The 25,742-nt window shown below is 42.8% G+C and overlaps 1 protein-coding gene across 1 annotated transcript in view; it reads left to right on the top strand.

Moving 5' to 3' along the window:
- SV2C (synaptic vesicle glycoprotein 2C) overlaps positions 1-25,742 on the top strand; it is a 133,940-nt gene that overhangs the window by 55,530 nt on the left and 52,668 nt on the right. The window contains exon 3 of the mRNA XM_064176479.1: positions 4,178-4,358. Within this exon, the coding sequence (XP_064032549.1) occupies positions 4,178-4,358 (181 nt within the window). The remainder of the gene's footprint in view (positions 1-4,177; positions 4,359-25,742) is intronic.

Genomic DNA, 25,742 nt, shown 5'->3' with positions numbered 1-25,742 from the left:
AAGGTTAATGAGATGTGACCAGGCCTGAAGGCAAAGGCAGAAGAAAAAAACAAAATGAAGAAAATTTACTTCTTCTTCCCAGAGCTCTCAGCGAGACTGTGAGAGAAGTTGACATCAATTGTTTTCATTCCACTGCCCGTTATCTAGTTCTTTTACCAAATCAGTGTCTGCCTTGTGCTAAGTTGTCTGTATAGCACATGTGCTATATAGCTGTATAGTACAAGTGGGCCTTGGATATAAGGAGCACAAGTGTGCTGCAGCAACAGAGAAAAAGCAGCCGGTTTTGTGATCAGTAGTAGCTGCTCAAAAAGGGACTTTTACCCTCAGGATGAAAGGACAGATTGCAATCTATATATGTGCACTCATACAATTACTCTTTTGTATGTTTAAAGGTAATAAGAAAAATGAGCAAGATTTGACCCATAATAGTATATTGAATTTTCACATACTTACATGTATGCAAAATATAATATGTGATATGTGAAAGGTGTGAAGAATACAGTGGTATGCTTTCCTTGTGAGATTTATATTCTGACCAGCAGCAGGCCATAATAAACAAGAGCTACAAAGTGTGGTAAGGAAGCGATGTTGAAGCTGAAAATGATCGTCTGATGTCATTAGCTACTTCCACTTATTAGATTTTGTTCAGCTGCTTTTGCAGCTAGAGTTCTCCTCTCTCAGCTTTTGTCACTTTTATGGTTTATTGTGAATATTATGGGGGGAGGGAAAGGTCTTAAAGAATCATTTGAAAATAGAGAAGAAAAGGACTTTGTGTTCTGCAAGCAGGATTATGCTCTGTATAAAAAGACAGACAATATAGAAAATAAGAAACAGAATCATAGAATCATAGAATCAACCAGGGTGGAAGAGACCTCCAAGATCATCCAGTCCAACCTAGCACCCAGCCCTGGCCAGTCAACTAGACCATGGCACTAAGTGTCTCATCCAGGCTTTTCTTGAACACCTCCAGGAACAGCAACTCCAACACGTCCCTGGGCAGCCCATTCCAATGCCAATCACTCTCTCTGGCAACACCTTCCTCCTAACATCCAGCCTGTACTTTTCCTGGCACAACTTGAGACTGTGTCCCCTTGTTCCATTGGTGGTTGCCTGGGAGAAGAGGCCACCCCCCACCTGCCTACAACCTCCCTTCAGGTAGCTATAGACAGCAATGAGGTCACCTCTGAGCCTCCTCTTCTCCAGGCTAAACACCCCCAGCTCCCTCAGCCTCTCCTGACATGGTTTGTGTACCGGGCCCCTCAACAGCTTTGTCTCCCTTCTCTGGACATGTTCCAGCACCTCAACATCTTTCTTGAATTGAGGGGCCCAGAACTGGACACAGTCCTCAAGGTGTGGCCTGACCAGTGTTGAGCACAGGGGAAGAATAACCTCCCTTGTCCTACTGGCCACACTGTTCCTGATGCAGGCCAGGAAAACACAGTAAAATATCATGAAATGGGAAGCATTTGTATGTGCAGTAGGTTCAAGATGGAAAGGATACAGATCTTTGGTGGGTCCGAGAGGGATTGCTGAGAGTCTGCAACACAATTAGATAAAAATTCAGAGTTAACATAATGGGGGAAAATAAAGCTTATGGTGCAGCTCAGAAAGCAGCTTATTTATAGCGGTTTTATTGATAGATGCAGAACATTATTTTTAGCAGCATCTTATGAATGCTTTTTCTGAGAATTACATGGGTACAAACTGAGGCCAAAGCACAGTACAGCAACCAGAGGGCTTGTCATAAAAATAAAAATTAAAAAAAGTTTAGTATTTTTAAACTCTCAAGACTTAGAAAGCTTTTGTTCCATCATTCCATCATCAGTTTTGATATTTCTGTGCACCACAAGGAAAGTAGTTACATGGTAAAATTATTTGCATAAAATATTCCAAAATCATCTGGTTTATCTGTATAAAGAATACATAACTATTTGATTGGACTTCTCTGAGTTTTTCTAATATTAGAGTGTTGACTGGAAAAGCCCAACAATGAAGAATGTAAGGAATTTCACATTAAGAGTAAAAATTAACCACTCTATGCACTTAAAAACAAACAAACAAACCCAAAACCAACTAACAAAATAGACCAAAAAAACAAGCAACCAAACACACTTCTGCAAAACCTAAACAAAAAAACAAAGAAAAAAACCCGAACAGAACACACCACACCCCCCCACACAATGAAACACCATAAAACCCCCCACAAAACCAAAAACAACAACAAAAAAACAATCTGCTGGCAATGCAAAAATGGAATTTTGAAACTACTTGTGAGTGCTAGACACGCTCCTTTGCCTACAGGAAAGCCCTTAAGGGAGTTGAGTGAATATGGCCAGCCACTCACCAAGCTTTGACCCTTTATGAACAGAAGCTGTATTAGCTCTGTGTGCACTCTCAGGAAAATGTTAGTTACTGGGGAGGGGAGGGGTGTGTATTTAAAAAGAAATCTCATCAGAATGAAAGGGCTGTTTGATAAAGGTTTTTGCCTAAACACCTCTAAAGCAAAAATAAAATTGTGGTCTCTGTGACCTTCCTGCAGTATAGAGTCATAGAATCAACCAGGTTGGAAGAGACCTCCAAGATCATCCACTCCAACCTAGCACCCAGCCCTATCCAGTCAACTAGATCATGGCACTAAGTGCCTCATCGAGGCTTCTCCTGAACACCTCCAGGGATGGCAACTCCGCCACCTCCCTGGGCAGCCCATTCCAATGCCAAATCACTCTCTCTGGCAAGAATGTCCTACTAACATCCAGCCTATACTTCCCCTGGCACAATTTGTGTCCCCTCTGTTCTGTTGCTGGTTGTCTGGGAGACTACAGCTTCCCTTCAGTGTTGGGTCACTCAATTCAAGAGAGATATTGAGGTGCTGGAACATGTCCAGAGAAGGGAGACGAAGCTGGTGAGGGGCCTGGAACACAAACCCTGTGAGGAGAGGCTGAGGGAGCTGGGGTTGTTTAGCCTGGAGAAAAGGAGGCTCAGAGGTGACCTCGTTGCTGTCTACAGCTACCTGAAGGGAGGTTGTAGCCAGGTGGGAGTTGGTCTCTTCTGCCAGGCAACCAGCAACAGAACAAGGGGACACAGTCTCAAGTTGTGCCGGGAAAAGTACAGGCTGGATGTTAGGAGGAAGTTCTTGCCAGAGAGAGTGATTGGCATTGGAATGGGCTGCCCAGGGAGGTGGTGGAGTCATCATCCCTGGAGGTGTTCAAGAGAAGACTGGATGAGGCACTTAGTGTCATGGTCTAGTTGACTGGCTAGGGCTGGGTGCTAGGTTGGACTGGATGATCTTGGAGGTCTCTTCCAACCTGGTTGATTCTATGATTCTATGAGTCTATGACCTCATGGAAAGTTTGTGCCTTGAAAGTAAATAATGTACGATGTGGTAAGATGTGAATGGTCAAATATTAAACATTTCAACTTATCTCTCCATGGTAAAGAACTACATGTTGCAAACATCACTAATGCTTTAAAAATAAACAAACAAACCTGCCAAACTTTTACCCTATTTCATTTTATTGTTTGTAGCTAAATTGTGATGTAACTGTCCAAAATTCTTTGGATAAAAAAATAAAACAAAACATTCCAGGGTTTTTCTTTGTATGGGACAGTGCCTTTTAAAATAGAGCAGTACACTAAAATAGGAGTGAGAGGAGAGATTCTGGACATCTTTCATTGTCTAGATCTCAAGTGGAAAGTATCTGTTTCATAACCAGCTTTGTTTAGAACCAGCATGTCTTACTCCTAGTGATTATCCCCTGCAGCACTACTTCTGTTCTAGAAAAGTTTAGAAAATTTGTTTCCATAGAGGAAGTTACCATTTTTGCAATATTTAACATAAATTAATTTCAGTACCGAGGAAGCAGTGATATTCTTTCTCCCATGCAGTCTTATTTGCTGGTGTTTTAATTGTTTTAGCTAGACATACCTTGTGCAAAAATTATGTTAAGCTTCAGTGTGTCTGGTAACAAATGACAGAGATGCAGCAGGAAATTTGTTCTCCCTAGGTACATTTTGCAAAGAATTTCTATTCACCGAGAAAGGAGAAATTAATCTCCATACTGTAGGGTTTGTAAATACATAGGAAGAGCTACTTTTGTATGGTCAATTGTGTAGCTCACAAAACGTCTTCCTTCTTTGTTTGTTTGTTGTTGTTTTGTTTTGTTTTTGTGCATTACAGGTAGCATAGTATACCTTGGGATGATGGTGGGGGCATTCTTCTGGGGAGGCTTGGCAGACAAGGTGGGAAGGAGACAGTCGCTCCTGATATGCATGTCTGTCAATGGATTCTTTGCCTTCCTTTCATCGTTTGTCCAGGGCTATGGCTTCTTCCTCTTCTGTCGCTTGTTTTCTGGATTTGGGTAAGCTCCTCTGGTTTTGTTCATTTCCACAATTCTGTGTTTTAATAAAGCTTTCCTGTTTGCAGAAGAATGTTATTTAGTGTAGAAATACAGTCTGTGTCAACGGCAAGAGAATTAAAAGTGTTAGCTGTTAGGCTCTTAAATAACAACCTGAATGGGAAGAATAATGGTTTTAAGGGAAGGACACTTACTGCATATTAAGAGATTGAGTTCTGTCCTTACTTTACAACAGAATTGCTTTGTGAATTTGATCACATTATTTAGCCCTTTCATGTCTCTTCTGTACGTATTGCTTGTTCAGTCAGCAAAGACAAGCCCCTACTTGCAGTTGCAAGATTTCAGTAATATTTGTAATATTACTAATGCCTTTATGCACAATAATATTGTTTATAAAAAGTGCAGCTGCAGTCAAGATTGTCAGTTTCAATATGAAGCCTTAGAGTTTTCCAAATGCTATTGCTCCCTCCAGAAAAATGGTGTTTGTGGCCTTGCGTTTGCATTGCTTTTTATTTAAATAACTTCGTAATTGCTGGAAAAGTTTCAAGGCAATGACTGGATAGGGCTGGGTATAGGTTGAACTGGATGATCTTGGAGGTCTCTTCCAACCTGGTCGATCCTATGATTCTATTAAGTTTATAATTTTAAGTTCACATAAGCAGAGATTGAGATACTCAAGTAAATTGCCATGAGAAAGCTTCTACCTTTGCTGCACCCTTGGATAACCAAGACCTCTGTTTTACAAAGCAGCAGGTTTAGCACTTCTGGTGATTGCTTGGCTTAGATCAAAAATCCCAATTATAGTTTGACTTCAGTGCACTATTAGTCTTTAGGATGATGAACAAACAAGGGCTGTTGACAGCACAGTAGGCTGTGCCATAAAGCCACGCACATGAAGTCCCACTGCTTGTATGATTTGTTGACTGTAGGTTTTTATAACTAGGCCTTACCACCATTGGGTGATATTTGTGGCTTTAGAAACCCCTTGAGCTGGTCTGAAGCCAAATAAGGCAAGATACAGAACCAGAGGCAGTGGACACAAACTAGAACACAGAAAGTTTCATGGAGACACAAGGAAAAAGATCTTCAATTTGGGAGTGGCAGAGCACTGGAACAGGCTGCCTAGAGAGGTTGTGTAGCCTCCACCTCTGGAGGCATTCAAAACCTGCCCTGAACACATCCTTTTGCAATATATTCTGAGTGATATTGTTGTAGCAGGGGGGTTGGACTAGATGATTTTGGGAAGTTCTTTCCAACCCCTAGAACTGTGATTCTGTGGTTCAGTGATACCCATACCAAAAAGAAATTGCCAGTACACTAAGTGCTATTAAACTAGTTTAGAAAGTGAGATGGAAGGAAAAGGGAGAGGGCAAGGAAATGTTACAGGTTCTCTTGCTAGAAGAATTTCTTTTGCCCATCACCACAATGTCAGATAGGAATTTTAAGGAAGTTACAAGGAAATGACAACTGTTCAAATTCATTTAAAAAAAAGAAAATAAAAGAAAGGAAAAAACAAACCTAAAAAATCCCATACAGATTCTTTGTATGTTTTTCATATCATGTCCCTATGAGTTCAAGGTGCGTAACACTTTCACTCTTCCACAATTCTGAGAGAAGCTTGTGGTATTCCTGCTTAGCCTGCCCAGTTCATGAAGGCAGGACTGTACCATTGTGCCACAGAAGTTTGTATTTTGGTGGACAGGTTTTGACACTGGTGGCTTTCACCTAGATTGTTCCTTGAGGCATACAGCAAAATACGCATTTCTTGTTCCACACCTGCCTGCAAGGTCTCCTCCTGTCCTATGCTACCAGATTTCCTAGTAATGTGCACTGCCTGTAGCTTTATCTGTGTTATATGTATGTCCTGGATTGGGAACCATGTTCAATCATGTACCCAGCTTGTGATTAATGGTCTTTGAGGGAGCAGACCCTTTATGTCTGTGTCTTATGCCAATATGTGGGTCCAGATTGCATCCAAAATCCTCCTGCCTTATCTCTGAGAGCTGTACAAATAGTTCATAGATAATTTGGCAATTTTACTGTGCTTTAAATGCTTCCACCTCCCCCCAAAAAAACAAGTACCCAAACAACAAAAAAAGAGACAAAGTGAGATGCAAAGTCATTCCTCATAACAATTGTTGCAGAGAAATTCATGGCTGGCTCGTATAACTTTGTTTTATTCAAAGACTAGATTTCTCCACAGAATAACTCCCTTAGGATGATGTCAGTGCTCCATCATGTATGCCATGAGGATTTTTAGAACTGAATCTGTGCTTCTGCCTTGGTTCTAGTTTAAATTTCCCAGAGACTCAAAATATAGCTAACAGAACCCATACAATTATAAGATGCCTTCCCCTCTCCATCTTTTGGAAAGAAAGGAATTATATGTCGAGAGGAAAAGGTAAAACACACCCAAATAAATAGTCTCACTTAGATTTGGAAGTTAAAAGGAAAAAAAAAAAAACCCAAACAACTTCAACAATAAATAGAAGGTATGCAAGGTAGAGGAGTTACAAGGAGGTGTAGGGAAGGGAGAAAACAAGGTACAATATATATATACACAGCCAGATTGATGGCAGTGGATGAAGGCAGAATCAGGATTTGGTTTTGTCCATGACATGGAAAGATGGCCACATGGTAAAACAAAGAGCAGCAGCAACAAGGTGGTGGTTAACAGGCAGAGAGGCAAAAGAAAGAATGAAACAGGCAATTCCTCTGTTTTTTATAGGGAGCCAGACAAGAAGCAAGGAGTGGGCTAACCACTACACCTGGGGCCAGGTTCAGACTCACTCCCAGAGAGGAGTCAGATGGACCTGGGGTCAGGTTCAAGACCACTCCCCCAGGAGGTTTAACCCTTTATAGCTTCATATCCTCAAGATGAGGAAAAGATCTTCTTTTTTTTTCTGTTCTCAGAAAAGAGAACAGAAATTTGCCCATGATGATGCAGTTTTGCCACCAGACTTAGCATGTTTGGAGCCCTTCTTTTTCACCTGATCGCTCATTTTCTGAGACTTACTTTTTGTTGGTTGTTTTGGTTTTTTTTTTCACTGAAGAGCCATATTCAAGATGGTGTTTGGGTCATATATGCCTTTCCTCTCTCTTTTTTTTTTTTAATCCAGTTTTGTGTATGAACTTTCGTTGAGTGCAGCTGTAACAGCAGCAGACACATCATGTGCATCTTAATCCTGTCTTCTTACATTGTTTCTGTAAATAAAAGGATCACTTTTACCTTATGTTTGAACATTTTTTTTTTTGTTTGCTCATACAGCTGGTTATATTTCAATGTGTTACAGTTATTTCAGAGCTTGGTGCTGACCACTTAGGTGTTAGTTTTGTCCTTGTGGGGATTTTTATTGATTTATTTATTTTTAATTACCTCATGTCGCTTGTTAGCAGCAGTGGAACTTGTGAAAGTTAAGAATAAGAATGAAGCCAGAATATCTGACAGGGAAAGGCATAATGTTTTAAAGGTATAGCAATTAAAAAGTCAAAGCACTGATAAAAAAAGCATTTTGGCTGGTAATCAGGACAAGACTGGATAAGGCACTTGGTGCAATGGTCTAGTTGACTGGCTAGGGCTGGGTGCTAGGTTGGAGTGGATGATCTTGGAGGTCTCTTCCATCCTGGTTGGTTCTATGATTCTATGAATACCCTTTGTATCGGTTATTCTGCAAGACAGCAGACAGGTTTTGGTATTGTTTACTTCAAAACTCCCAGATGTTTGCACCAGCTTTGAAGCTGCATCTTCTTGTACTATCACAGTATCACAGTATCATCAGGGTTGGAAGAGACCTCACAGATCATCAAGTCCAACCCTTTACCACAGTGCTCAAGGCTAGACCATGGCACCAAGTGCCACGTCCAATCTTGCCTTGAACAGCTCCAGGGACGGCGACTCCACCACCTCCCCAGGCAGCCCATTCCAGTGTCCAGTGACTCTCTCAGTGAAGAACTTTCTCCTCACCTCCAGCCTACATCTCCCCTGGCGCAGCCTGAGGCTGTGTCCTCTCGTTCTGGTGCTGGCCACCTGAGAGAAGAGAGCAACCTCCTCCTGGCCACAACCACCCCTCAGGTAGTTGTAGACAGCTATAAGGTCACCCCTGAGCCTCCTCTTCTCCAGGCTAAACAATCCCAGCTCCCTCAGCCTCTCCTCATAGGGCTGTGCTCAAGGCCTCTCACCAGCCTCATCGCCCTTCTCTGGACACACTCAAGCATCTCAATGTCCCTCCTAAACTGGGGAGCCCAGAACTGAACACAGTACTCAAGGTGTGGTCTAACCAGTGCAGAGTACAGGGGCAGAATGACCTCCCTGCTCCTGCTGACCACACCATTCCTGATGCAGGCCAGGATGCCACTGGCTCTCTTGGCCACCTGGGCACACTGCTGGCTCATGTTCAGGAGGGTATCAATCAGCACCCCCAGATCCCTCTCTGTCTGACTGCTCTCCAGCCACTCCGACCCCAGCCTGTATCTCTGCATGGGGTTGTTGTGGCCAAAGTGCAGCACCCTGCACTTGGAGCTATTGAACCCCATCCCATTGGACTCTGCCCATCTGTCCAGGCGGTCAAGGTCCCGCTGCAGAGCCCTTCTGCCCTCCAACCCAGTCACACCTGCCCCCAGCTTGGTGTCATCTGCAAACTTGCTGATGACTGACTCCATGCCCTCATCCAGATCATCTATGAAGATGTTAAAGAGGGTGGGGCCCAGCACAGATCCCTGAGGGACACCACTAGTGACTGGCTGCCAGCTGGATGTGGCACCATTCACCACCACTCTCTGGGTCCGGCCCTCCAGCCAGTTCCTAACCCAGCACAGAGTGTTGCCATCCAAGCCACGGGCTGACAGCTTAGCCAGCAGTTTGCTGTGGGGGACAGTGTCAAAGGCCTTGCTGAAGTCCAGATAGACCACATCCACAGGCCTCCCCACATCCACCAAGCGGAATGCAGTGAGGGCTGCTGGAATTGCCCACCAGGCCACTTTCCGTTCTTTATGAGCAGTCCTGGGTAACTGGGGAGGTCTCAGCTGACTGAGGCTGAGAAACAAAGGCAGAAATGAGTATCTGAGGAACTGCAGACCTGTCAGTCTGACTTTGGTGCCAGAGAAGGTCATGGAGCAGATCATCCTGAGTGCCATTATGCAGTATGTTATGCAGGGCAACCAAGTGATCAGGCCCAGTCAACATGGGTTCATGAAGAGCAGGTCCTGCCTGACAAACCTGAACTTTTTCTATGGAAAGGCATCCCACTTAGTGGATGAGGGAGGTGGATCTTGTTCACCTGGATTTCAGTAAAGCATTTGACACTGTCTCCCACAATGTCTTGTGGGGAAACTGCTGGTTGTGACTTGGATAGGTGTATGCTTTGATGGATAAAAAACTGACTGGATGGCTGACCCCAAAGACTTGTGATGAATGAAGTTAAAGCCAGTTTGTGGCTGGTCACAGGTAGTGTTTGCCAGGGGCTAGAACTGAGACCAGTTCTCTTCAGTATCTTTATCAGTGATGTGACTGTGGAACAATGATGTGACTGCACCCTCAGTAAGTTTGCAGATGACACCAAGCTGAAAGGGAATATTGTTCTGCTTGAGGGCAGAGAGGTTCTGCAGAGGGATCTGGGCAGCCTGGGTTGATGGTCTGAGGCCCGTTGTACAAGATTCAGCAAGGCTAAGTGTCAGACCCTCCCTTTGGTCACAACAACCCCATGAAATGTTTCGAGCTTGGGGCAGAGTGGTTAGAAAGCTGCCCATCAGAAAAGGACCTGTGGGTTTTGATTAGTAGTTGGCTCAGAAAGAAGACCAGTAACATTGCAGCCTGTATCAGGAGTTTTGTGACCAGCAGGACCAGAGAACGATTGTTCCCCTGTACTCAGCACTGCTGAGGCCACAACTTGAGTGCTTTGTTCAGTTTTGGACTTGTCAGTACGAGGAAGACATGGAGACTGGAAGTCTGGAACATGTCCAAAGGAGGGCAGCAAAGCTGGTGAACAGACTGGAGACCATGTCTTACAAGGAACATCTACATCAGCTGGAGAAATGCCTGGAGAAAAGAAGACTGATGGGGGAGCTTATTACTCTGTATAACTGCCTGAAGTGAGGTGGGTGTCAGTCTCCTGTCTGGTAACAAGTGATAGTATGAGAGGAAATGGCCCCAAGGTGCATCAAGGAAGATTTAGATTGCATATTAGAAGAAACGTCTTATTAAAAGGATTATTAAACACTGGAATAGGCTCCCCAGGAAGCTAGTTGAATCCCTATCACTGGAGGTGTTTAAAAGATGCATAAGTATGGTGCTAAGAAATACTGTTTAGCACCAGACTTGATACTCTAATAATGGTTGGACTTGATGATCTTAAAGGTCTTTTCCAATGCAGTGATTCTATGATCCTATGAAACTTACTTAGGGAGTTTGAATTAAATCTTGAACATCTTACTTGAATGGAAAGAAGTTGTGTCAGTTGAATGGGAATAGAAATTCAGCTTAATTAGTCTTTGTAACCTCTCATCATTATAGAAGTCCTATCTTCGGACACTAGGTGTTGGTTTCCCTTTCTTAGTGAAAAACACCAAATATGTATCTCTGTTCCCAAGGAAGAAAGCTTTGTTCCAGTAATTTTGTGTCAATCAAAATCATCAGATATGAAATAGGAATCATTTTAAGCAAAAAAAAAAAAAATCCTGAATTATACATTTTGAAGGGAAACAGTATTGTTACTCAGATTGGAGAATAGCTTTTTGCAGGGGTAGAGAGTTATCTGGACAATTTCATGCAATTAGAAGTCAATTAAAGGTTAAGAATTGATCAAAAGAGATGAAATCATTTAACTGGTCTATTTTCCTCTGGATAATATGAAATAGATTAAGAAGCATGACAAATAAAACCAGTATTCTTCTGACTGAAAAATTTATTTTAAAAAAATGCTACAGAATACATTCTTCTAAAATTATTTTTGCAGTTGAGATGTATTTATAGAAGCAAACCATCCAGGAGGGGAAAAATATCTTCAAATATTTTTTTTCTCATGTGAAAACCCTAAAAGTTGCAGAAAATTTGCATGCAAAAGAAGTGATTTAAAATACAAACTATTAGCATTGGGGAAAGGGCATTGAGACATATGAAAGTCTGACAGGTGAACTTAAGCTAGTTAAATGGTTAAAGAACAAATACATCAGGTTGGACATGAGGAGGAAGTTCTTCACCATGACAGTGGTAAGACCCATGAATGAGTTGCCCAGGGAGGTGGTTGAGGTCCTATCCCTGGAAGCGTTTAAGGGCAAGCTGGGTGGGGCTCTGGCCAGCCTGATCTAGGGTAGGGTGTCCCTGCCCATGGTAGAGGGGTTGGAACTTGGTGATCCTTGTGGTCCCTTCCAACCCTGACTGATTCTATGTTTCTAAATAAGATCTGCAAACTAACTTCTTTTTATGGAGAATAGTTTTATAACTGTGATGGTTACATTGATTAACCTGAAATCAAAACTCAAAGGGAAATTGGGTTCAAAAGCCCAGTAAAGGTCTAGGAGGACTCTAGATATGGTTTCTTACAAAATAAAAAGACCTAGACAAGAAACTGCGAGTTGTATCCATCATTAGCCACTGGGGAAATGCACAAAGATTTATCATCAAAAAGCACCGTGTTGGAAAGATCTTTAAAACAGTAAAATGAAAGTTTCTCTAATACCAGAACATGACTCATAAACATTGCTGTTAAGTTGAATGGAATTGGAGTTGTTGCCAATTCAACAGTGATTCTATTACACATTATTCTCAGCTACAAAATTTTGTTTAACCTCTTTGACAAATAATTGTATTTATTTATTCTAAACTGTTACTTTGCTGTTAGTTTCCACACTTCTGGATAACTACAGATGCATTTTTTTTTTCTAAGTAAAACAACTCAGTTTAGAGTAGTGTGTATTTCTGTTATCCCAGCAAATTTCATATTGATTGTTTAGGAAAAAAACTAAGATGATACAGTTTGGGTAAATGTATGTTATTTATCCAGCCCAAATGTTACATCTAAAATTAATCCGTTTTCATGCAGTAGGAAGCTAGCTGAAGTAAACATATGAACTACAATACAAGAAATTCTTCAACCTCCTATATTTGCTCCCAGATGAAACTGCTTTTCATGAGCCAAGTAAAAAATGCTAAATAAAAGTGTCCTATTTTAGAAACCAGACATTGTGTCCAGACTGCAGAGATTTCTGATCTGCCAAAATGGCCAGTTTGCTCAAATTTCTTCTACAAACTCACATAAATCACAGAATCACAGAATGTTAGAGGTTTGAAAGGACCTCCAGAGATCAACCACCCTGCCAAAAGCAGGATCACCTAGTGTAGTCTGCACAGGAATGCAGCCAGGCTGGTCTTAGAAGTTTCCAGAGAAGGAGACTCCACAACCCCATTGGGCAGCATATATAGGAAATACTCAGAAATGCAGCTTAAATTTGGTTAGCTGATGTAACTATAAGACTGTTTCCTGCCTATTTCTTGCTTGGTAGTGTTTCTTTTTCAGAAGGGTTTAAACTGTACTTCATTATATCACTTTCAGATAGCTTTTGGACCATTCCTCAAAAATATCTCCAAAGCTACCCACAGTACTCTCCATATGGCTGGAATTTATCAGAGTGTTCTGGTGTCAAAACCCTAGCACTAAACTCATCATTTAGATACTTTTTTTTTTTTTTCCAAATTCCTCTTGCTTTGTTAGGAATCAACAGCTGACAGAAAAACAGAACTGTGGATGAAGTTTCCTGTAACTAGCAGTTTTACCCATGCAAACCACCCATGATGACTTTCACCACCGCTTTTGTGTATTATGTGTAGTGGCAAGAAACACTTACTGTTTCATATCTCCCTTTTCTTAATGCTCAAGACAGGAAGGACATGCAAACTGTCTATATGCCAGAATAAACTGTAAAATGTTGCAGCAGAGATATGTGCCATGTGGACACAGGACAAGATAGTTGGCTTACACAAGCAGTTGCATTCAGAAACTTCAGATCTAGATCAACAGGCTGCTATTATAGTTCTGAATCACCAATATTTAGTATGATGTTGTATTTACTTCTTACCTTTTCATACCCACTTGCTCCACTTCTTTCTTACGAAGCACCTGGTGTTCTCTCCCTCTCAAAATGTTGTAATCCTGCTGCCTCTAATTCTTTTCCAGATCCCAGCTGTCTTCCATTCATGGCTATCAGTGTTTGTACACCATGAGCTAATGAATAGCTCTGCAGGTGACTGGCTTCAAAGCTGGTAGTGTATGCCAAAAGGGTAGATGTGTGTCTCAGACAAGCCAGGGAAGCAGCTGGCAAGGTCTGAGCTTTCCAAATAGCTTTGATCTAACCCTTGCAGCTTCAGCTGTGGATAAATGTCAACTGATATAAAACTGATGAATGTGTGAAAGAAGAGGTCTCCTAAGACTGTTAGAAGAGGATGGTATCTGTGTGAGGAAAGGAAGACTACACAAAAGGGAGAGAAAGACTAGCCAAGGGAAACATGTAAATAAGGCCTAGCACCTGAATGACAGAAAAAAAATCAAAAGAAAAAGTGTGGACTCATTTAGGTTGAAAGCACCTTTAACATCATGAAGTCCAACCATTAATTACTGTCTAAATCTACCTTCTTCCAGGTTGAAGCCATTGCCCCTTGTTCTGTCATTACACATCTTTGTAAAAAAACATCCCTCTCCAAGTATCCTGTAGGTTCACTTCAGTTACTGGAAGGCCTCTGTAAGGTCTCCCCAGAGCCTTGTCCTCTCCAGGCTGAACATCTCCAGCTCTCTCAGCCTGTCTTCACAGAGTGCTCTAGCTCTGATGGTCTTTGTGTCCCTCTTCTGGACCTGTTTTAACATTTGCATGTCTTTCTTCTGTTGGGAGCTCCAAAGATGGGCACAATACTCCAGGTGAGATGCCACAAGAGCAGAGTAGATGGGGATAATCAGCTCTCTTGACCTCCTGGCCACACTTGTTTTGTCATGGCCCAGGGTACATTTGTATTTTAAATACCTTCAGGGATGGTGACTCAACCAGTTCCCTGTGGAGCCTGTTGCAATTATTGACAACTGTTTTGGTGAATAAATGTTTCCTAATATCCAGTCTATGTCTCCTCTGGCACTGTCTGATGCTGTTGGTCATTATTTGGGAAAAGAGATTGAAATCCACCTCTCTAAAATCTCCTTTCAGATATTTGTAGAGAAAATAAACTCTCCTCTCATCCTCCCCTTTCACTAGACTAAACAACCTTAGCCACTCCTCATAAGATGTGTGCTCTAGATCCTTCACCAGCTTCTGTGGCCTTTTTTGGACACGCTCCAGCACTTCAATGTCCTTGTAGGGAGGGGTTCAAAATTGAACATAGTATTCAAGATGTGACCTCATGAGGAGACTCTTTTTACCCCTCCTTTTATTGCCCATGTCTTATAGAAACACTTCTCACTGCCTTTTACAGCAGTAGCCAAAGTAAGATCTATCTGGCCTTTGCCCCTTCTAATTCTCTTCTTACATAACCATGGAACATTTTTGTAGTCCTCCTGAGTGGCTTGCCTTCCCTTCCAAGATTCATAAACTCTTTTTTTTTTCCCTTGAGTTCATGGTCTTCTTCCTGTCTGCTTGAAGTTTAAGGTAGCAGTGTTGTGGAGGCAGGGAATTAATGTGGCTGAGTCAAGAATATATACAAAAATAGAATTATTTTATTTTCCTGAAACCTGCCCCCAAAACTATACACAGAAATTAATTTAGTTTTAATCAGCAGATTCAGTTTGAGAAGATCTTACAAGGATACCATAGGTAAATTTGACTATTATAGAAGTCAGGAGGTGGAAAAGGCTAAGCTACTAAACAGAGCATTCCCACTATTAATCAGGCTGAGCCGAGGTTTACTCACAGGTGAGTCAGACTGTCTGAGAGAAAGGATGGTCCAGATGTGTGTCAGCTGGCTCTCTTTCAAAGGACACCCGAGGCTTGTTAGCTTGCACAAAGGGTGTTTATGGTGGGAAGCCATCCAAAGCAGGGATGGTCCTGTCCCTCAGGAGCTTGTCCTTCAGAGCACCAGGGGACTCTTTCTGCAGGAACTATCCAGGCGGAGGGAGAACTCTAAGGCAGGAACCCCAAGGCTGGAAGTACCCCAATATTAATACTCTTCCTAGACAGAGAGCAGAGTCACCACTGCCTAGGTGTGCAGACCACAGCCAGTCCCCAGCCCAATTCCAGCATGGGCTCTGCACAGGGCACCCATCATGTTGGAAGGACCCTTTGCTCCCCCCCTTCACACCTGCAGGGCAGGTGGAAGGAAATGGGTTTTTTGAGCCTTTCTTCTCCCATTCAAACCACAGAGGGAGAGGAATTTTGGGGTATACCGGGCTCCAGGACAAGCAGTTCTGCCAGTCCTGCTCCATACTTCCCCAAGAATCAAAAGCTCTATCATTTTGTGATTACTATGCCCAGGACAGTTTCCAACCATGGCATCACCCACAAATACTTCTCTGTTCACAAACAACTGGTACAGTGAACCACCTTCCCTAGTTGGCATCCTCACCAATTGTAAGAAGGAGCTTCTTAGACTCCTCCTTCTGTGCTGCGTTGCATTTGCAGCAGGCATCTGATAAGTTGAAGTTTATGTAAAAACAAAGGCTATTGATTCTGAGAGTTGTCTCAGCTGCACATAGACTATTTCTTATGCCTCTTCACTCTGGTCATCTGATCTATAACAGACTGCTACCATGTTATCTGTCTTTCAAGTAAAGACTTTACAAGGGCAGAAGAAGAAGAAGAAGAAGAGGAAGAAGGAGAACGACCACATCAAGAAAGCATATCTGCAAAAGTTTGCAATTGTGGGCTTGCATTTTACATCAAATTTTCTTTTTTCTTATATAGTTTGGGTCAATTTGGGGAATGAATTCCTTACTTATCAACTCAGCTCCCACCAGACCTGACAGTGCTGCTGAGTTCAATAAATACTTGTATACAAATCTTTGTCACAAGAACCCTCTGGCTATTCATAGTGTGTGGACTATGTGTGTACCTGAAATGCAGCTTCTCTAGTGTACATAGTACAAAGAGGCACTTGTATTTAAACATGGCTGGAATGATCCACAAAGCTTAGTCTATAGCGTGCTGCAGATTTGTAGGGCTTTATCCAGCAGATCTCAAAGAGAACTGATCAATCTAGGCACTCACTTTTACACACTTTGCCTGTGTAATGACAGTTCACACAAGAAGTCAACAGAGATGTTTTTTAATGAGACTTGAGGCAGTGAGAGACAACTGTTAACAAGAAGAGAAAAGAGTAGGTGCAATTAGACAAAAGGATGAAGGGTGGTGGGGTGTTTCCACCATATGTAACACTGAATCTGTCTTTTGATCTCTACCTCTTTAACAAATGGCAAATAACAAGGTGGCAACTTGCATATGCTATCCTACAAAGGCACTGCCTCTATTTTTTTAATCTGGATTTTGTCCAAATTTGAAAGAGAAGACATTTCAGAAAAAACACCATGTTGCCTTGTGCCTTTAGTATTCTGTAAAGTTTTGTTTTGTTTTGTTTTGTTTTTCCCTGATTATCTCTATTCCTTGTAAAGCTATGGATTTCAAGCCCCCTTGGCTATTGAACCTGCAAATAAATAAATAAAGGCTCCCATCAGAAGCCAGAGGTTCCTGAATGCCTTGTAGAACTGTTTTCATCCCAGCTGCCACACTGTGCAGTTGCCAAAATCCATTGTGACGAATTACAACTCTTAAGGTGGATCAACAGACATTTTTTCATGTCTGTGACAAACACAAATGCACCCAAACTTACTGTTTCACAGAACTCCATAGGTGTACTGTGTAAATCTCCTTTTGATTTTCCCCTCTTCATAACTTTACAGAGCAAACCTCAAGGTAGAGTGTACACAATATTATAAAAACATATCTTTCGGTTTGAATAATCTTCATAAACTGAACATTTGTTTGATGAAAATTTTGGATCAGATTCCTTGCTTATTTCTGTCTTGTCATTCCCCCGAGTAATTGTTATTCTTTTTTTTTTTTTTTTTTAATCTAAAACATTTAAAATATGCCTCAAGGGCAAGAGGCAATGGTCACAAACTAGAGCACGGGGAGTCTGACAACTTTAGGAATCTCTTTACTTTGAGAGTGACAAAGCACTGAAATGGACTAGTCAAGGTGATTGTGGAGTCTCCTTCTTTGGAGACTTTCAGAACCCACTTGGACATGTGTTTCTGAGGGGGATTCTGCTTCTGGTGGAGGACAGAAATTAATTGGGGCAAGATAATTTTATATAAAAATATAGATTTATTAAATTCAATATTCTGAACTCTCACCACCCCCAACCACTGTATATTAATATTAAAGGTCAGTACACAGGTATGAAAACAATCTAGGATAAAATATGTACAGGAATTTGTTATTTAACTAGCAAACATTCAAACTGTAAACAGAGAGAAGTTTTCTCCTCGGCTTAATGCCGCTTGGGGTCATATGCTATTTGCCCAGCAGAGCAGACTGAAACTCTTTCTGCTCTATGGCAGAAGCAACAGATATTTACAGAGGTATTAAAGCTTTTACTCACAAGTCTTATTAATTATTAATCACCCTTCGGGGCTGTGTCACAGCCTGTGTCCATTGTCCAATTCTTCAGGGGATGTCTGCCCATGGACTTGGAGGCTGGAATCTTCCTGGCTTGAGGGGAAAGGATAAATCTTCCCAGCTTCTGGGGAAATAGGTTTCTGACATTTTCACCCGGCGAAGAGGCGATCTCTGCCTTTGGTGCTGCTGGCTTCTTCTGGATGCTGTGTCCAGGAATTCTCAGCTGGCAGGATTTCAGGTATAGCAGGAGGAGAATATCGTGCTGTCTCTGGCACGGTTCTTCATGGCTTCAGGCCGTGTGTGTGTGTGCAGACAATCCAGAGTCTGCTTCTTGGTTATCTCAGCGGCAACGACTCTTACCAGGCAATGATAGGCAGCAAGCATGCAAAGTGTGTGCTGGGAGTCTGATCTCCATAGGTAAATGCAATGCAGGATCTGGTCCTGATAACACAATGGCTTGCAGATGTGCACAGCTGGCTTAGGAGACTATAAGCTCCTTATATATATATTCTAGGCAGGCTTAAATGAGCTCTGCAAGAAAGGTACGCAGGCAGGTGAGCTGCGAGTGAGTCAGAGCATGAGATCTGGGCCTCTGAGCATCTGAGTGGCTGAGCTATGCAGGATCTGTGCCTGAGGGTCTGAGCTGAGTGCTGCAAGTGAGGGTCAGAGCACGTGTCTGAGCTGAGCACATTGTTTACCTGTGCATCCCTATTCATTGAATGTGGGCCAAGATTAATGGCCTCTTTGGCCACTAGAGTGACCAATCAGGTTGGCAGTCAGCCAAACCTTACCATAATAGGCAGAAGCTGCTTGCCTGGAGTTCCCCAAATATGGGGATCACATGGGCTTACCCCAGGGAGACACGAGCTGAGTGTGTGGGGTCTTACACAACCTGTTTACAAGCAGGGGTCCTGGCAGAAAAACATGTCCAGGCAAGGCATAGGCATAAGCAAGCCTCTTTTGGGGCCTACAGGCCCTCCACAACTACATGGTAATGTGAAACGTGCTTCAGGTGAAACTGCTTTAGCAGAGGGGTTGGACTTGCAACCCATGCCATTCTGTGATTCTGTGAGACAGCCCACCATCTCAGGCCAATTAATTGCCAGAATCAGACTTAATGCACATCCTTTGGAAAGACAGTGATTGCATTTGCTGTAACACAAAAGATTAAATCTTTCTACTTTAAAATCAGTGGTAACTCTGCCTTTGATTTTATTTGAAATTCTCACCTCTACATGCCACCATCCATTCCACAGAGTGTCAGTGGGATGCCAAAGAGGCAGTCTGCTCTCAAACTTGACATACAAAAAGTGTCAAGGATCAAATTCTGTTCTGAGTGTAAGTGAAGATGGGATGCAGCCTAGGGTTTCTTAGACTACAGAAAATGTGTTCTTCCTTGCAGATCTTGGGTGATACACCAGATACCACATTAGTTCTATAACAGTGAGTGTTTGTGGTATGAAGCACACATTAAAATTTCTTCAAGAGTCAAAGAGATAACTTTTTGCGACTTAAAAATGTTCTCGATGTCCACACAGTTTTAAAGGAGTTTCCTCACTATGGTTTAATGTGATAATCGCTGTACTGATTCCTATGCTTCCTTTCTGCTGTCATTTGCTCTGCATTTGAGAGCAAGTTTTAGGGAGAGGGATGGCTACTGCCACCTTGAAGTCGTCCAGCATGACAGCAAAAGAGCAGTCATAGGCAGCATGATGCTTCCTCTTCATCTCCCTCTTCTCTCCTTCAGTTCTGTGATTGATTAGCCTCTCTAAAATTTTCACAATTGTTTTTTTTAGTCATCATACAAGCTTTGTGGCATAGGAAGAACTTTTCTAGATAGTGGTGTCCTAAAAGCATCTAGCAGTATCACTCCATACTTACACAAGTCCAGAATGAATCATAGAATCATAGAATCATAGAATCAACCAGGTTGGAAGAGACCTCCAAGATCATCCAGTCCAACCTATCACCCAGCCCTAGCCAGTCAACTACACCATGGCACTAAGTGCCTCATCCAGTCTTTTCTTGAAGACCCCCAGAGACGGTGCCTCCACCACCTCCCTGGGCAGCCCATTCCAATGGGAAATCACTCTCTCTGTGAAGAACTTCTTCCTAATATCCAGCCTATACCTACCCTGGCACAACTTGAGACTGTGTCCCCTTGTTCTATTGCTGGTTGCCTGGGAGAAGAGGCCACCCCCCACCTGGCTACAATGCCCCTTCAGGTAGTTGTAGACAGTAATAAGATCACCCCTGAGCCTCTTCTTCTCCAGGCTAAACAGGCCCAGCTCCCTCAACCTCTCCTCATAGGATTTGTGCTCCAGGCCTCTCACCAGCTTTGTTGCCCTTCTCTGGACATGTTCCAGCACCTCAACATCTTTCTTGAATTGAGGGGCCCAGAACTGGATACAGGACTCAAGGTGTGGCCTGACCAGTGCTGAGTACAGGGGCAGAATAACCTCCCTTGTCCTACTGGCCACACTGTTCCTGATGCAGGCCAGGATGCCATTGGCTCTCTTGGCCACCTGGGCACACTGCTGGCTCATCTTCAGCTTACTGTCTATCAGTACCTCCAGGTCCCTTTCCTCCTGACTGCTCTCCAGCCACTCAGCCCCCAGCCTGTAGTGCTGCTTGGGGTTGTTGTGGCCAAAGTGCAGAACCCTGCACTTGGCCTTGTTAAATCTCATCCCATTGGCCTCTGCCCACCCATCCAGCCTGTCCAGGTCCCTCTGCAGGGCTCTTCTACCTTCCAACAGATCAACACCTGCTCCTAGCTTGGTGTCATCTGCAAACTTACTGATGCTGGACTCAATTCCCTCATCCAGGTCATCAATAAAGATATTGAACAGGACTGGGCCCAGTACTGATCCTTGGGGAACACCACTAGTGACTGGCTGCCAACTGGATGTGGCACCATTCACCACCACTCTCTGGGCTCTGCCATCCAGCCAGTTCTTGACCCAGCACAGAGTGAATCTGTCCAAACCATGAGCTGCCAGCTTGGCTAGGAGCTTCTTGTGGCAGACAGTGTCAAAGGCTTTGCTGAAGTCCAGGTAGACTACATCCACAGCCTGCCCCACATTCACCAGGCAGGTAATCTGATCATAAAAGGAGATCAAGTTGGTGAGACAGGACCTGCCCTTCCTAAACCCATGCTGGCTGGCCTGATCCCTTGGCCATCCTGTAGGTGCTTTGTGATGCCACTCAAGATGACCTGTTCCATGACCTTGCCTGGCACTGAGGTCAGGCTGACAGGTCTGTAGTTTTCTGGCTCCTCCTTACGACCCTTCTTGTGTATGGGAATCACATTGGCCAGCTTCCAGTCTTCAGGGACCTCTGCAGTGAGCCAGGACTGCTGATAAATGATGGAGAGTGGCTTGGCCAGCTCAGCTGCCAGCTCTCTCAGCACCCTAGGGTGGATCCCAACCGGTCCCTTACTGCTTCCTCTTGGATTAGAGGGGGACTGTACTGGTCCCTGACTCCATCCACCACTTCAGGAGTCCAGCTGTCCTGGAGACAACCTGTCCCACTAGTGAAGATTGAGGCAAAGAACGTGTTAAGCACCTCTGCCTTTTCCTCATCCTTTGTCACTATGTTCCCCTCTCTATCTAGTAAGGACTGGAGGTTGTCCTTGCCCCTTCTCTTGCCATTCATATATTTAAAGAAACACTTTTTATTTTCCTTGGCAGCCATGGCCAGCCTGAGCTCCAAGTGGGCTTTTGCCTCTCTAATTTTTCCTCTACAAGACCTAGCAACTTCCTTGAACTTCTCCTGGGACACCTCCCCTCTTTTCCAAAGGTGATACACTCTCTTTTTAATCATGGTATGATTGGTTCGTGCTCACAGATAGGAGAGGCCTTTTTTTGTTGCTCTTGATCAGGATCTCCATACATTTTATGACATTAAAGTAGGACAGGTTCTTTCCACCTAAAGCATCCACTCATTTCCTGAACCATCACCTAATAAACATTTGTGTAACGTGCAGATGCATGACTTACTCCAACCATTGGAAACTCTGGACAAGACACACTTCACTGGAACCCCAGCCAATGAGATTTAAGGGGCAACTCACGACAATTATGTGTTGAGTCCTGAATTTCACGACCCTAGGAACTATATTTGCCTGAAAGGAACCCTTTATAGAAAATGTTTTCAAGCCCTTTGTAATAGGAATCTATTACATTGTTAAATGTCCTTTACTATTAATTGTGCTACCCAGTGCAGATGGTTTCAAGCTATATTTACTACCACAGTAACTGCATTGCAAAATAAAAAGAAGATTCTGCATTTCATGAAAAAACATAGGAAAGGAAGAGAATTGTTAATTTAGAAGTGCAGACTGGATAACAGAACAGGAAAATTGCCAAATATATATTTACTTATCTCTCAGTATACTTTTCATAATGAGCAGAAGCAATCAGAGAAAGAAGCACTGACTTGCCAAAAATTACTTTCTTTAGGTAGAGTATTGCTGCATGAATCATACTGCCCTATATCCCATGATTAGTCTTTTAATTTAGGCCTTCTTGAAAGTGGGCACCTATAACTTCTCATCAGCACTTTCCAGCTTAGGCAGGAAATAGGAAGACTTCTGGTTCTGGTTTCTGGTTCTACTAGTCAATTATCATCATTGGAAGAAGGACTCTAATTAGATCTATGAGTGCTATATTTGGACAATATTATAAGAGCATAATTCAAGGCCATGAAGGGTATGAAGTTATAGCTGTAATCTGCTTATAGCACAGGAACTGAAGAGCCTTTTGTCTGTAGCATCTCTGAGGCAGGAGTGTTTCTCCACCACAGCAAAATGAGCTATGATTCTACCCTTGGCCATTCCCCTTCACTCTAGACTTCCAGGAGAGGAGAATCACTGAGGACAGTGTCTCCCATTGCCTGCGACAGGACAGTGAAGGCTCGTAGTGTTTGCTCATAGAATCATAGAATCAACCAGGTTGGAAGAGACCTCCAAGATCATCCAGTCCAACCTATCACCCAGCTCTATCCAGTCATGTAGACCATGGCACTAAATGCCTCATCCAGTGTTTTCTTGAACACCTCGAGGGATGTTGACTCCACCACCTCCCTGGGCAGCTCATTCCGAAGGCAGATCACTCTCTCTGTCAAGAACTTCCTCTGCATATTTAACAAGTATTCATGGAGATACAAACCTCTGCAGAACTGACAGAGGCTGTAAGAGCTCCACTAAGGGCTCTGCATTAATTATAAAGTTAGAATTGACTACTGGTACTTCATGGAGACCTATCTTGAAGGAAGTAACAGAACAGCAGACCCCTAAATAATTATAACAACTCAATCAGTGTTTCATCACTGTACCTGAAGACAACTGTGGCACTGCATTTTCTTAAGAGCAAAATGCCATTTCTATATTCATTTATTTTTTTTTATATTTGTTTTAATCCACTTAAAATTTATTTCTTTTTGCTCCTAGCTTGGCAGCTCCCAGAAGACAGAATGTATATGTTTTTAATGTTGTTGTTGTTGCTGTTTTTGATTTTGTTTGTTTGTTTGGTTGGTTTTTTTTGGTTGGTTGGTTTTAGTTTTTGGGGGGTTTGGTTTGGTTGGTTTTGTAATTTGGTGAAAAATCTAAACCATGTGTAAAGAGTTAACCCTCCTGAGGAAGTGGTCTTGACCCTGACACAAGGTCCTCCTGACCCCTCCCTGGGGGTGGGTCCGAACACTACTAGGTGTGGTGGTTAGCCCACTCCCACTTCCCATCTAGCCCCTCTATAAAAACAGAGGAACTTTCTGTTTCTCTCTCACATGCCCTGCTTCCCTGCTTGCCAGCATCACCATCCCATTTCCTGCTACTCTTTGTTTTACCACGTGTCCGTCATCTACAAGGCGTACAAAACCATTGCCATCAATCTGGTTGTACTTACATGTTTTGTATCTTGTTTTCTCTTCTCTATACCTTTTGTAACTCACATACCTCAAATACCTTTTATTTATTGTTAATGTTTTCTCTTTTAACTTCCAGACTGAAGTGGGACTATTTATTTGGGTGTGTTTTACCTTTTCCATAGAACCATAGAACCATAGAACCATAGAACCATAGAACCATAGAATCAACCAGGTTGGAAGAGACCTCCAAGATCATCCAGTCCAACCTATCACCCAGCCCTAACCAATCAACTAGACCTCTCTACATGGACTGCCCAGGGAGGTGGTGGAGTTGCCATCCCTGGAGGTGTTCAAGAAAAAACTGGCTGAGGCACTTAGTGTCATGGTCTAGTTGACTGGATAGGGCTGGGTGCTAGGTTGGAGTGGATGTTCTTGGAGGTCTGTTCCAACCTGGTTGATTCTGTGATACTACATCTAATTCCTTTTCTTTGGGAGAGAAAGGGGAAGAGGGAAAGGCATCCTATAAATTGGTATTGGTTCTATTAACTATATTTGAGTCTCTGGGAAATTTAAACTAGAACTGAGACACCATGCTTTAAAGTATGTGATCTAGAATGCAAGAGTATATTTTCAAGCTTTGCAAGTATCTTCTTCAGCAAGAAAAACAAAATCCACAAGAACTTGTGCTGGTGTGGAAGGTTTGATAGCTTGCATTGACACTAAGTTAAACTCTTCCCTCCCACACCCTTTTGTTGTCCAACAGCCTTGAGCCATTGTTTATTTTTACTACATGAAAAACTGATAATAGCAAATAATGTAGTACAACTGAACAGAATGTCTTTTAAAATCTTTGTGGAATAGAACATATTAGCAACACAGCAACACAGGTGACATTGAGTCACTTCTTGGTTACCTAAAACATGAGAAGTAAGACTTGGAGAAATACCTGTTTTCCTTTGGGAAAATTAGCAACATTCCGGGGGGGGACACCAACAAAACAAAAAAACACACACACAAAACCACAAAAAACCCCACCAAAAAACAACCAATGAACCCAAACTTATTTTAACACTCATCAGTAGGCTGCCATGAAAGCCAGCTATATCCTCGGCTGCATCAAGAGAAAGCATGGCCAGAAGGTCAAGGGAGGTGACCTGCTGGCCTCCCTCTACACTGTTCTCGTGAGACCCCACCTGGAGTACTTCATCCAGTTTTGGAGCCCCTATTACAGGAAAGACATGGATGTCCTGGAATATGTCCAGAGAAGGGCCACAAGGGATGATCAGAGGGCTACAGTTCCTCTCCTATGAAGACAGACTGAGAGATTTTGGGCAATTTGGTCTGGAGAGGAGAATACTCCAAGGAAACCTAATTGTGGCTTTATGGTATTGTAAGGGGGCTTACAGGAAAGCTGCTGAGGGAATTTTTAGGGTGTTGGATAGCGATAGGACTAGTAGCAGTGGAGCAAAACTACAAGTGGTAGATTTAGATTGGATGTTAGGAAGTTCTTCACCATAAGGATGGTGAGACACTTGAACAGGTTGCCCAGGGAGATGGTAGAAGCCTCATCCCTGGAAGTCTTTCAGGCCAGGCTGGATGGGACTCTGAGCAACCTGAAGTAGTGTGAAGTGTCCTTACCCATGATAGGGGAGTTGAAACTAGATGATCCTTGAACGTGCCTTCCAGCCCTGACAATTCTATGATTTCAATTTTTTTGCAGTGGTGGAAGTCAATGATTTGTGTGGTTTCTGTTTCAGCAGCTGGCACATTGACAACGCCTCTGGAATGTCAAATGCAGCAAATTGTACACGAAGTTTTCAAGGAGATCATTGACAAAAACTGCATCCAAACTGGTGAAAATTTTCTTAAAAGTTCCTCAATACATGGTGCAATTTGAGAAAAAATACTCTTGCCAGAAAGTCTTCATGTATTTTATGTTTT

Source organism: Pogoniulus pusillus, chromosome Z (assembly GCF_015220805.1).
Source record: "Pogoniulus pusillus isolate bPogPus1 chromosome Z, bPogPus1.pri, whole genome shotgun sequence".
NCBI classification, from domain to species: Eukaryota; Metazoa; Chordata; class Aves; order Piciformes; family Lybiidae; genus Pogoniulus; species Pogoniulus pusillus.
The sequence above is the reverse complement of the archived record's forward strand: the minus strand, read 5'-3'. Positions and strand labels throughout refer to the sequence as shown.